We start from the raw sequence: 12,340 nt of genomic DNA, 5'->3' as shown, positions 1-12,340 counted from the left end.
GTATCCGCTGGGGGTGGTTGTTCCTGGTGGCGGCGCCGCCGATATCTCGGTTTACTCTTTCTGGTAATTTTTCCTCCCATAAATCTCGGCATAAATAGGTGATGCAGCGGCCGGCGCGGTGCACGGGTGGGGGCGGAGGACGGGGCGCAGGGTGGCGAGCCTCAGATTTCTTCCTCCAGGACGGTCACCGTCCTCTTCCGGCAGCAGACCTGCTCACAGAACTTCATCAGCTCCGACACCACGAAGACGGAGGATGCCAAACCGGTGAGGAAGAGCAGATCTGCGGGAAGAGACGTGGTCAGACTGGAGCCCACCAACATCGCTGCCACTACCGATCCCCAGAGAAACGGGAATGTAATCTTTTCAGATTTCTGGGAAAGGTGGGAGTCAAATCTGCTGTTACCCAGCTTTCCCAGGGTCCTGATAGTCAATCTTCCTGTTCCCCATTGAGCAGATGAGTGTCGCTGTGGACAGTCCTGCTGGAAATGCTGAGATCAAGGGGAAAGTTGGGTGCCTACTAACCTGAACAGCAAGGATGTCTCCCAGCTTTCCCCTCCATATGAGCGGAGCTTTATGGCCACATAAGATGTACTGTGCAGAGCCGACGAGACCGGAGGTGGACGCCGCGCTGGGAGCCCACGAGACCGGAGGTGGACGCCGCGCTGGGAGCCCACGAGACCGGAGGTGGACGCCGCGCTGGGAGCCCACGAGACCGGAGGTGGACGCCGCGCTGGGAGCCCCTCAGCTTTCCCAGGAGGGGATAACCCCAAGAGCACAGGTCCTGGTTCAGCACCCACCTTTCTCACCTGCACCATTGTCACTGGACGCCGTGGTCTGACTCTCCTCATTGCCCTGCAGTCGCGTACTAATGACAGACCATCAATCCCATCGTCCCTGCCGACTCACCCAGTGCGTGCAGGTTTTGCGTCAGGAACACTTTCTGCAGGGGAGGAATGTAGATGACGGCCATCTGCCCGAGGATGGAGCCCACCACCGATAACCAGAACATCCGGTTCCTGAAGAGGCCGATCTCAAAGATGGTTTTATTCTGGAAAAGAGCAAAGTGTTAAAGGGCCGGCGCAGGAATGGAGGCCGTGCAGGATCCCCAGCAGGAAGGTGCGTGCACTCACCAGGGAACGGCAGGACAAGGCATTGAACATGTCGAAAAACACGAAGCAGGTGAAGGTCATGGTTGTCGTTCTCGGAGTCACTTTCCCATCTGGAATCTGACAGTCAAGAATAAACTGCGAGGTCATGTGACACAGATATGGGGGGTTCACTTCAAGAGCCCCCTCCAAACGAAATCCAACAATGGGCAGAACAAACATCAGCAGTGTGAGGTTGCTGGGGGTTGTAGTGCAGGACCGCCCGGGAAGCAGCGACTCGCCCCATCTCCTCCGCACATGATTCAGGCTCTAATGCATACAAATGGCTGCCGCTAATAAGTTAATGATCGGCGCCGCCATCTCCCCTCACTGTGCAAATTAGTCAGTGCAGGAAACAACCAGCAATTAGCGACTACGCCCGTCCCGGCCCCCCCATCAGCCCCGGGCCCCCACATCTCCACTCACTGCCAATTATCCCACAATTACAGTCATCTAACCTCCTTCCAGAAGACGAAGAGCGTCCCGCTGATGATGATGGCGGCCGAGAGCAGGATCTTCAGGAGCAACGCTTTACTGAGGATCGCTTCCTTGGCATTTCTGGGGGGCTGCTTAATGGCGTCTTTATCCACAGGCTCCACCCCCAAACTAGACAAAACAGGGTTAATTAAAGGGACTCATTATGTTCAGCTGCAGATAAAGGGATGCCTGGCGCCGTCACTGTATACATCCTCTATTATACTCCAGAGCTGCACGCACTATTCTGCTGGTGCAGTCACTGTGTACATACATTACATTACTGATCCTGAGTTACCTCCTGTATTATACCTCAGAGCTGCACTCACTATTCTGCTGGTGCAGTCACTGTGTACATACATTACATTACTGATCCTGAGTTACCTCCTGTATTGTACCCCAGAGCTGCACTCACTATTCTGCTGGTGCAGTCACTGTGTACATACATTACTGATCCTGAGTTACATTCTGTATTATACCCCAGAGCTGCACTCACTATTCTGCTGGTGCAGTCACTGTGTACATACATTACATTACTGATCCTGAGTTACATCCTGTATTATACTCCAGAGCTGCACTCACTATTCTGCTGGTGCAGTCACTGTGTACATACATTACATTACTGATCCTGAGTTACATCCTCTATTATACTCCAGAGCTGCACGCACTATTCTGCTGGTGCAGTCACTGTGTACATACATTACATTACTGATCCTGAGTTACATCCTGTATTATACTCCAGAGCTGCACTCACTATTCTGCTGGTGCAGTCACTGTGTACATACATTACATTACTGATACTGAGTTACATCCTGTATTATACTCCAGAGCTGCACTCACTATTCTGCTGGTGCAGTCACTGTGTACATACATTACATTACTGATCCTGAGTTACCTCCTGTATTATACTCCAGAGCTGCACTCGCTATTCTGCTGGTGCAGTCACTGTGTACATACATTACATTACTGATCCTGAGTTACATCCTGTATTATACCCCAGAGCTGCACTCACTATTCTGCTGGTGCAGTCACTGTGTACATACATTACATTACTGATCCTGAGTTACCTCCTGTATTATACTCCAGAGCTGCACTCACTATTCTGCTGGTGCAGTCACTGTGTACATACATTACATTACTGATCCTGAGTTACATCCTGTATTATACTCCAGAGCTGCACTCACTATTCTGCTGGTGCAGTCACTGTGTACATACATTACATTACTGATCCTGAGTTACATCCTGTATTATACCCCGGAGCTGCACTCACTATTCTGCTGGTGCAGTCACTGTGTACATACATTACATTACTGATACTGAGTTACATCCTGTATTATACCCCGGAGCTGCACTCACTATTCTGCTGGTGCAGTCACTGTGTACATACATTACTGATCCGGAGTTACCTCCTGTATTATACTCCAGAGCTGCACTCTCTATTCTGCTGGTGCAGTCACTGTGTACATACATTACATTACTGATCCTGAGTTACATCCTGTATTATACCCCAGAGCTGCACTCACTATTCTGCTGGTGCAGTCACTGTGTACATACATTACATTACTGATCCTGAGTTACATCCTGTATTATACTCCAGAGCTGCACTCACTATTCTGCTGGTGCAGTCACTGTGTACATACATTACTGATCCTGAGTTACATCCTGTATTATACTCCAGAGCTGCACTCACTATTCTGCTGGTGCAGTCACTGTGTACATACATTACATTACTGATCCTGAGTTACATCCTGTATTATACTCCAGAGCTGCACTCACTATTCTGCTGGTGCAGTCACTGTGTACATACATTACATTACTGATCCTGAGTTACATCCTGTATTATACTCCAGAGCTGCACTCACTATTCTGCTGGTGCAGTTACTGTGTACATACATTACATTACTGATCCTGAGTTACCTCCTGTATTATACTCCAGAGCTGCACTCACTATTCTGCTGGTGCAGTCACTGTTTACATACATTACTGATCCTGAGTTACCTCCTGTATTATACTCCAGAGCTGCACTCACTATTCTGCTGGTGCAGTCACTGTGTACATACATTACATTACTGATCCTGAGTTACCTCCTGTATTATACTCCAGAGCTGCACTCACTATTCTGCTGGTGCAGTCACTGTGTACATACATTACATTACTGATCCTGAGTTACATCCTGTATTATACCCCAGAGCTGCACTCACTATTCTGCTGGTGCAGTCACTGTGTACATACATTACATTACTGATCCTGAGTTACATCCGGTATTATACTCCAGAGCTGCACTCACTATTCTGCTGGTGCAGTTACTGTGTACATACATTACATTACTGATCCTGAGTTACATCCTGTATTATACCCCAGAGCTGCACTCACTATTCTGCTAGTGCAGTCACTGTGTACATACATTACATTACTGATCCTGAGTTACCTCCTGTATTATACTCCAGAGCTGCACTCACTATTCTGCTGGTGCAGTCACTGTGTACATACATTACATTACTGATCCTGAGTTACCTCCTGTATTATACTTCAGAGCTGCACTCACTATCCTGCTGGTGCAGTCACTGTGTACATACATTACATTACTGATCCTGAGTTACCTCCTGTATTATACTCCAGAGCTGCACTCACTATTCTGCTGGTGCAGTCACTGTGTACATACATTACATTACTGATCCTGAGTTACATCCTGTATTATACTCCAGAGCTGCACTCACTATTCTGCTGGTGCAGTCACTGTGTACATACATTACTGATCCTGAGTTACATCCTGTATTATACTCCAGAGCTGCACTCACTATTCTGCTCGTGCAGTCACTGAGTACATACATTACATTACTGACCCTGAGTTACATCCTGTATTATACTCCAGAGCTGCACTCACTATTCTGCTGGTGCAGTCACTGTGTACATTCATTGTCCTCCAGAGCTGCACTCACTGTTCTGCTGGTGGCGTTACCTCTGGGCTGGGGGTCCGTCCATGATGATGTTGATCCACAGTATCTGCATGGCGTTCAGGGGGTTGGGGAGATTCATGATGGTGGACAATGTGATGAGACTCAGGGCGGAGATGCTCCTGGGGGGAGGACGCAGCGGTCAGACGTACGTTTCCCCCGACTATAAACGCTCAATACACCGGGGGATTACTAAGAAAGGCTGCGCGGATAATACAACAAGAGATCAGGAGCAAACAGGATGACCCCCATCATCTCTGCGGGATTCCTCCAGTCACACCTAGAGCTGCACCTGGCATTGTGCTGGCGCTTGCTCAGGGTCGGAGCGTGATCTGCCACAGAGCATTGTGGGAGATGTGGTTTCAATCTTCTGTAAATACCATCTCTCCCACAATGCAATGCTGTCGAGTGCCGCACATGAGAGGAGCCCAGCGAGGGCTGGTGGCGCTGCCCTGGTCTGCAGCTCTGGGTGTGACTGGAGTAAGAGATATGATGCTGCACATGTCTATAACAGGACTCTGAGCGGCGTCACAACCCTGTGGCAATATGGCGGCCGACGCACGTTAAGCTTAGAAGCGTCGGCGGGCGACAACGCTGACACCTACGTGCTGAGCTGGAAGCGGACGAAGTTCTTGATGTTGTAGAAGATTCCTTTCCCCTCCTCGATGGCGTTCCTGAAAGACACGGAAATATCAGTCTATGGACAGCAGAGACCCTGAACGAGGCGGCGGCGGGGCAGAGACCGTGAACGAGGCGGCGGCGGGGCAGAGACCCTGAACGAGGCGGCGGCGGGGCAGAGACCGTGAACGAGGCGGCGGCGGGGCAGAGACCCTGAACGAGGCGGCGGCGGGGCAGAGACCCTGAACGAGGCGGCGGCGGGGCAGAGACCCTGAACGAGGCGGCGGCGGGGCAGAGACCCTGAACGAGGCGGCGGCGGGGCAGAGACCCTGAACGAGGCGGCGGCGGGGCAGAGACCCTGAACGCGGCGGCGGCTGGGCAGAGACCGTGAACGAGGCGGCGGCGGGGCAGAGACCCTGAACATGATGGCGGTAGGGCAGAGACCCTGAACGAGGCGGCGGCGGGGCAGAGACCATGAACGAGGCGGCGGTGGGGCAGAGACCCTGAACGAGGCGGCGGTGAGGCAAAGACCCTGAACATGACGGCGGTAGGGCAGAGACCCTGAACATGACGACGGTGGGGCAGAGACCCTGAACATGACGACGGTGGGGCAGAGACCCTGAACGTGGCGGGTCAGAGACCCTGAACGAGGCGGCGATGGGGCAGAGACCTGGAACGAGGCGGCGGTGGGGCAGAGACCTGGAACGAGGCGGCGGTGGGGCAGAGGCCCTGAACGTGGCGGGTCAGAGACCCTGAATGAGGCGGCGGTGGGGCAGAGACCCTGAACAAGGCGGCGGTGGGGCAGAGACCCTGAACGTGGCAGCAGCAGGGCAAAGACCTTGAATGTGGCAGCAGCAGGGCAAAGACCTTGAATGTGGCAGCAGCAGGGCAAAGACCTTGAATGTGGCAGGACAGAGACCCTGACCCATCTACCCTGCACAGCGCGCCCCGCACCCACAGCTCAGTTTGCCCTGCGCAGTGCACCCACGGCTCGGTCTACGCTATGTGTCATGCAATGCACCCCTCTCCGTGACGCCGTACATTGTGCACCCGGTTCTGCTTTGTTACTACTCATCTGTGGAGTGTGATGCTTCTGCCCTATCAGGCTGCGGCTCTGTCCTCCATGCTTTACACTGCAGGTCAGCTGGCTCAGACACCTTTGCAGTGGAGCTGGACTGGTGGTGGTGAAGGATCCGGTGACACACAGGGTGGCAGGGGGCCGGGGCAGCGGTAATGTCACCTGTGACCGGCGGCTATTTGCCAGGAGACAGCAGGATCCGCTCGTTATCTCTGTACATACAGACTTGGCGGCGCGGGACGTGGGGGGCGCTGCGCTCAGTCACCCGCTACACACATCCGCTGCTGCCACTAATGTGGCCTAATGGTGCAGAAACGTTACAAGTGTCAGGCGCTGACAGCAATCACTGCAGGATGACTACCCCCATCATCTCCGACTATAGGGCCAGGCCCCTCTTATACGGAAAGTGATCAGCAGAATCTGGAAAGTTCTGAAGCTTTTCATGGACTTCACGGAGTTTGTCTCCAGATCTCTGCTTGCTGTCAGTGATAGACTGAACGCCATCCTATGTTCAGAGCTGAAGTGTTGTGACAATGTGTCAGGCTCCTGGGTTATCTACTCACATGATAGTAGAGAAGTCGTCGTCCACCAGGATCATGTCCGCCGCCTCCTTACTGACGTCCGTGCCGGTTTTTCCCATCGCAACGCCAATGTCGGCCGACTTGAGAGCGACTGCGTCATTGACACCGTCCCCCGTCATCCCCACAATGGCTCCGGTGCGCTGCAGGGCCTGGAGGGGTGCGCCAGGGACAAGCAGCAGAGTTACTACACAGACGGACAGATGGGGGTGACCGCGGCCCCCAGAGGGTCAGCGCAGGAGCCGCGTTACCTTGATGATCTTCAGCTTGTGCTTGGGGCTGGTTCTGTAGAACACGGACACCTAGAAGATCCAAAACCAGAGGTCAGAACCCGAATCCCCCACCGGCCACAGCCCCCCAGAAAGAAGACAGAAGCGGACCTTAGTGACCACCGACGGCAGCGCCAACTCCTCCAGGGCGTCCAGCTCCTCCCCAGAGATCGCCGTCAGGTGTCCGTTAGTCAGACCGATGCTCCTGCCTGAGAGACACGGGGCGTGAGTGCGGGGGGCAGTCTAGAGGGGCACTCTACCCAGGGGGAGCCCTCACTGCTAACCTCCAATCACCTCCAGAGCAGTCACTATTCTGCTGTTACATCGTGTCTTATCCTCCAGTCACCTCCAGAGCTGCAGTCACTATTCTGCTGTTACATCGTGTCTTATCCTCCAGAGCTGCACTCACTATTCTGCTGTTACATCATAGCTTATCCTCCAGTCACCTCCAGAGCTGCAGTCACTATTCTGCTGCTACATCGTGTCTTATCCTCCAATCACCTCCAGAGCTGCAGTCACTATTCTGCTGTTACATCGTGTCTTATCCTCCAGAGCTGCACTCACTATTCTGCTGTTACATCATAGCTTATCCTCCAGTCACCTCCAGAGCTGCAGTCACTATTCTGCTGTTACATCGTGTCTTATCCTCGTCACCTCCAGAGCTGCAGTCACTATTCTGCTGTTACATCGTGTCTTATCCTCCAGAGCTGCACTCACTATTCTGCTGTTACATCATAGCTTATCCTCCAGTCACCTCCAGAGCTGCAGTCACTATTCTGCTGTTACATCGTGTCTTATCCTCGTCACCTCCAGAGCTGCAGTCACTATTCTGCTGTTACATCGTGTCTTATCCTCCAGAGCTGCACTCACTATTCTGCTGTTACATCATAGCTTATCCTCCAGAGCTGCAGTCACTATTCTGCTGTTACATCATGTCTTATCCTCCAGAGCTGCACTCACTATTCTGCTGTTACATCATGTCTCATCCTCCAGTCATCTCCAGAGCTGCAGTCACTATTCTGCTGTTACATCGTGTCTTATCCTCCAGTTACCTCCAGAGCTGCACTCACTATTCTGCTGTGCCCGTACTGAATTGTACTCCTGCAGTCTGATAACAGTAGACCAGCAGAGGTTTGGTTGCAGCTCTGGATGTGACTGGAGCGTTGGATTTGTGACTCCATGGAGGTGCAGTTTATAGTCGGCCATTCTGGGGGTCCGCAGCTCACCGATGGCCTGTGCTGTCTCCAGCGCATCCCCTGTGATCATCTTCACTGCGACCCCGGAGTCCAGCAGGGTCTGCACGGCGTCGCTCACTCCGCTACGTGGGGGGTCTATGATCCCGATCAGTCCCAGGAAGGTGAGCTTCCCCAGCTCCGCACCGGAGGCCAAAGCCAAGACTGGAAGATGGGAGATGCCATTATAGCACTACAACTCCCATCATTCCCCGCGGCATCAGTCTGCCTCCTGTGCTGGAGGTCTGTTACAATGTGTCAGTGGTGATCGGATCCCGGGTTGGGGGGCTTGTACCTCTCAGGCCCTGACTCCCCATGGTCTTCTCCTCCTGCAGGTACAGCGCCCTCTGCTGTGGGGTCAGAGGCAGGGCCATCCCGCCGCTGTTATAGGTGGTGCAGTACTGGACCACCTCCTCGTACGCGCCCTTCATGAAGTACTCCTCCTCCCGGCCCTGGAAGAAAGCGCGTCAGTAACGGATGGCGGCCGAACAGCTGGGGAAGGGGGTGGACGGTCAGCTACGGGGGGGGGGGGGTGGACGACCGATCACCTGGGGCGAGGCGGACGACAATTAGCTGGGGGAGGGGGATGTGTGGGCGGCCAATCACCAGGGGGGGGGGGGGGGGGGAGAGGATTAGCTGGGGAGGCAGCGTACTTTACCTCCATCTTGTCTGCGCACTTCACGGCCATCCACCGCTGCTCCGAGCTGAAGGGAATCTCCTTCTTGCGGATGTAATTCTCGCCGGCGTTTCCGAGGCCCATCTGGAAATGGAGAATAAAGTGAACGGCGCAAAGAAGAACAGCAGATACGTGCCACTGAGACAACAGGCGTCCGCAGACGACCACCGTATACGGGGCCACGACAACAAAAGGCGTCCGGAGACCGTGTACGGGGCCACTACGACAACAGGCGTCCGGAGACCACCGTGTACGGGGCCACTACAACAACAGGCGTCCGGACACCACCGTGTACGGTGCCACTACAACAGCAGGCGTCCAGAGACCACCGTGTACGGCGCCACTACAACAAGCGTCCGGAGACCACCGTATACGGTGCCACTACAACAACAGGCGTCCGGAGACCACCGTGTACGGTGCCACTACAACAACAAGCGTCCGGAGACCACCGTGTACGGTGCCACTACAACAACAGGCATCCGGAGACCACCGTGTACGGCGCCATTGCGACAACAGGAGTCCGGAGACCACCGTGTACGGGGCCACTACAACAAGTGGCGTCCGGAGACTACTGTGTACGGCGCCACTGCGACAACAGGCATCCGGAGACCACAGTGCACAGCGCCACTACGAGAATGGGGATCACCACGTACAGCGCCACTACGAGAACAGCGATCACCACGTACAGCGCCTCTACGAGAACGGGGATCACCGCGTACAGCGCCACTACGAGAACAGCGATCACCACGTACAGCGCCTCTACGAGAACGGAGATCACCGCGTACAGCGCCTCTACGAGAACGGAGATCACCGCGTACAGCGCCTCTACGAGAACGGAGATCACCGCGTACAGCGCCACTACGAGAACGGGGATCACCGCGTACAGCGCCACTACGAGAATGGGGATCACCGCGTACAGCGCCACTACGAGAACGGGGATCACCACTTCCAGAGCCACTACGAGAACGGGGATCACCACGTACAGCGCCACTACGAGAACGGGGATCACCACGTACAGCGCCACTACGAGAACGGGGATCACCACGTACAGCGCCACTACGAGAACGGGGATCACCACGTACAGCGCCACTACGAGAACGGGGATCACCACGTACAGCGCCACTACGAGAACGGGGATCACCACGTACAGCGCCACTACGAGAACGGGGATCACCACGTATAGCGCCACTACGAGAACGGGGATCACCACGTACAGCGCCACTACGAGAACAGCGATCACCACGTACAGCGCCTCTACGAGAACGGAGATCACCGTGTACAGCGCCTCTACGAGAACGGGGATCACCGCGTACAGCGCCACTACGAGAACGGGGATCACCGCGTACAGCGCCACTACGAGAATGGGGATCACCACGTACAGAGCCACTACGAGAACGAGGATCACCACGTACAGCGCCACTACGAGAACGGGGATCACCACGTACAGCGCCACTACGAGAACGGGGATCACCACGTATAGCGCCAGTACGGGAATGGGGATCACCGCGTACAGCGCCACTACGAGAATGGGGATCACCGCGTACAGCGCCACTACGAGAACAGGTGTCTGTAATATACAGTGCAGATAACGGCCGCGTAGGATCACTTATCAGACAAAAGGGTCCTGAGTGAAGGTGCGGCACAAGCACGGCGCCAATCCTATGCTATCCTCCAACACGTACTACAGGGAATTGTGGGAAAGTAGTGACTGAAATGTCTGATAACAGGGAGTAATAGACTGCAGTCTCTTGTTCTACATTCCACGCTCACAGCGGTGCGTGCAGACCCCCAGCCTACATGATATTGCTATGGGGTAGGGAGGGCACAGATTATACAGCTCACAGGCAACTCCAGAGCTGCACTCATACTGCTGCACAGAACATGGTTTGATGAATTGCATTCTGGGAAGTGTCCTCTTTATACCAGCCTCTGATGGAGGAGAATCCCCCCCACATTACAGTGCCAGGCTAAGCTGTGGGGCATCGTCTTCAATCTTGCTGACTGTTTCCACTAACAAGCAGCAAACTGGTTTGTGTGACATGTATCTGGTGCACGTTAACCGCTTCATGTCTGGCGACCCTCCATCTCTGGTCTGTGACCACTAACCTCTTACCTTTTTCGCCAGGACCAGTAGGGCGCCCTCTGTTGGCTGACCCATGAGCGTGTCCCCCCGGATGATGGCATTGTTGGCGACACAGCCGGCCTAAGCAGACAAGAGAGCGGATCAATGACATCAGAGGAACCCTCCCAAAAAATACTCTGTGCTGCTGGGGGAATTCACCAGGATCCTCCCAATGTACAAATGCTGAATAACCTAAAGAGCTGTAATACTCTGTGCTGCTGTTGGCCGCTCTCCCTCGGATGTCTCACCTCCACCAGTTTTCCTACGGAGATGTTGGAGAATTCCCGCACCGCCTCATTTGCTGGCAGTAAGTTGACGGATCCTTTCCCATCGTAGCCGACGCCGGTGACCTGAGGGAGCAGAGGGAAATATAAAAAGAAGCAGAGGGGGAGCTTGATGGGTCATTATATAGGAATGGCAGCTCGTTACCTCTGCGTGCAGCCCGTCCGACGTCACTAATCTGGTGGCCGTCATCTCATTGGCGGTCAGAGTGCCGGTCTTATCGGAGCAGATGACGTTACAGCAACCTGACAGCGAAGAACAAGCAAGAGTTAGTGAGCCGCTGCAGTGACATGGTGACACAGGTCAGTGACTGGAGGGGCCTCTGTGGCCCCCACACCACAATGACAACTGAAAGCTGGGAAATAAAATGCGGTGTTGTCAGGACTCTGGGCAAGGTTGGCGCTGTTGCGGGGATCTGGGCAAGGTTGGCGCTGTTGCGGGGATCTGGGCAAGGTTGGCGCTGTTGCGGGGATCTGGGCAAGGTTGGCGCTGTTGCGGGGATCTGGGCAAGGTTGGCGCTGTTGCGGGGATCTGGGCAAGGTTGGCGCTGTTGCGGGGATCTGGGCAAGGTTGGCGCTGTTGCGGGGATCTGGGCAAGGTTGGCGCTGTTGCGGGGATCTGGGCAAGGTTGGCGCTGTTGCGGGGATCTGGGCAAGGTTGGCTTTGTTGAAGGGATCTGGGCAAGGATGGCTTTGTTGAAGGGATCTGGGCAAGGATGGCTTTGTTGAAGGGATCTGGGCAAGGATGGCTTTGTTGAAGGGATCTGGGCAAGGATGGCTTTGTTGAAGGGATCTGGGCAAGGATGGCTTTGTTGAAGGGATCTGGGCAAGGATGGCTTTGTTGAAGGGATCTGGGCAAGGATGGCTTTGTTGAAGGGATCTGGGCAAGGATGGCTTTGTTGAAGGGATCTGG

At 54.3% G+C, this 12,340-nt stretch overlaps 1 protein-coding gene across 1 annotated transcript in view; it reads right to left on the bottom strand.

The window, feature by feature from the left end:
- Positions 1–12: 12 nt before the first annotated feature.
- Positions 13–12,340, bottom strand: part of LOC141079311 (calcium-transporting ATPase type 2C member 2-like) — a 61,182-nt gene continuing 48,854 nt past the window's right edge. The window contains exons 13-27 of the mRNA XM_073565311.1: positions 11,576–11,673; positions 11,395–11,496; positions 11,138–11,227; positions 9,007–9,108; positions 8,644–8,800; positions 8,343–8,513; positions 7,228–7,325; positions 7,099–7,149; positions 6,833–6,999; positions 5,179–5,247; positions 4,579–4,695; positions 1,604–1,751; positions 1,131–1,226; positions 907–1,048; positions 13–280 (exon numbers count right to left, since the gene is read on the bottom strand). Of these exons, the coding sequence (XP_073421412.1) occupies positions 162–280; positions 907–1,048; positions 1,131–1,226; positions 1,604–1,751; positions 4,579–4,695; positions 5,179–5,247; positions 6,833–6,999; positions 7,099–7,149; positions 7,228–7,325; positions 8,343–8,513; positions 8,644–8,800; positions 9,007–9,108; positions 11,138–11,227; positions 11,395–11,496; positions 11,576–11,673 (1,727 nt within the window). The 3' untranslated portion in view covers positions 13–161. The remainder of the gene's footprint in view (positions 281–906; positions 1,049–1,130; positions 1,227–1,603; positions 1,752–4,578; positions 4,696–5,178; positions 5,248–6,832; positions 7,000–7,098; positions 7,150–7,227; positions 7,326–8,342; positions 8,514–8,643; positions 8,801–9,006; positions 9,109–11,137; positions 11,228–11,394; positions 11,497–11,575; positions 11,674–12,340) is intronic.

This window comes from Dendrobates tinctorius, unplaced genomic scaffold (assembly GCF_039654945.1).
Source record: "Dendrobates tinctorius isolate UK_male_01 unplaced genomic scaffold, ASM3965494v1 ptg000651l, whole genome shotgun sequence".
NCBI lineage: Eukaryota > Metazoa > Chordata > Amphibia > Anura > Dendrobatidae > Dendrobates > Dendrobates tinctorius.
The sequence above is the reverse complement of the archived record's forward strand: the minus strand, read 5'-3'. Positions and strand labels throughout refer to the sequence as shown.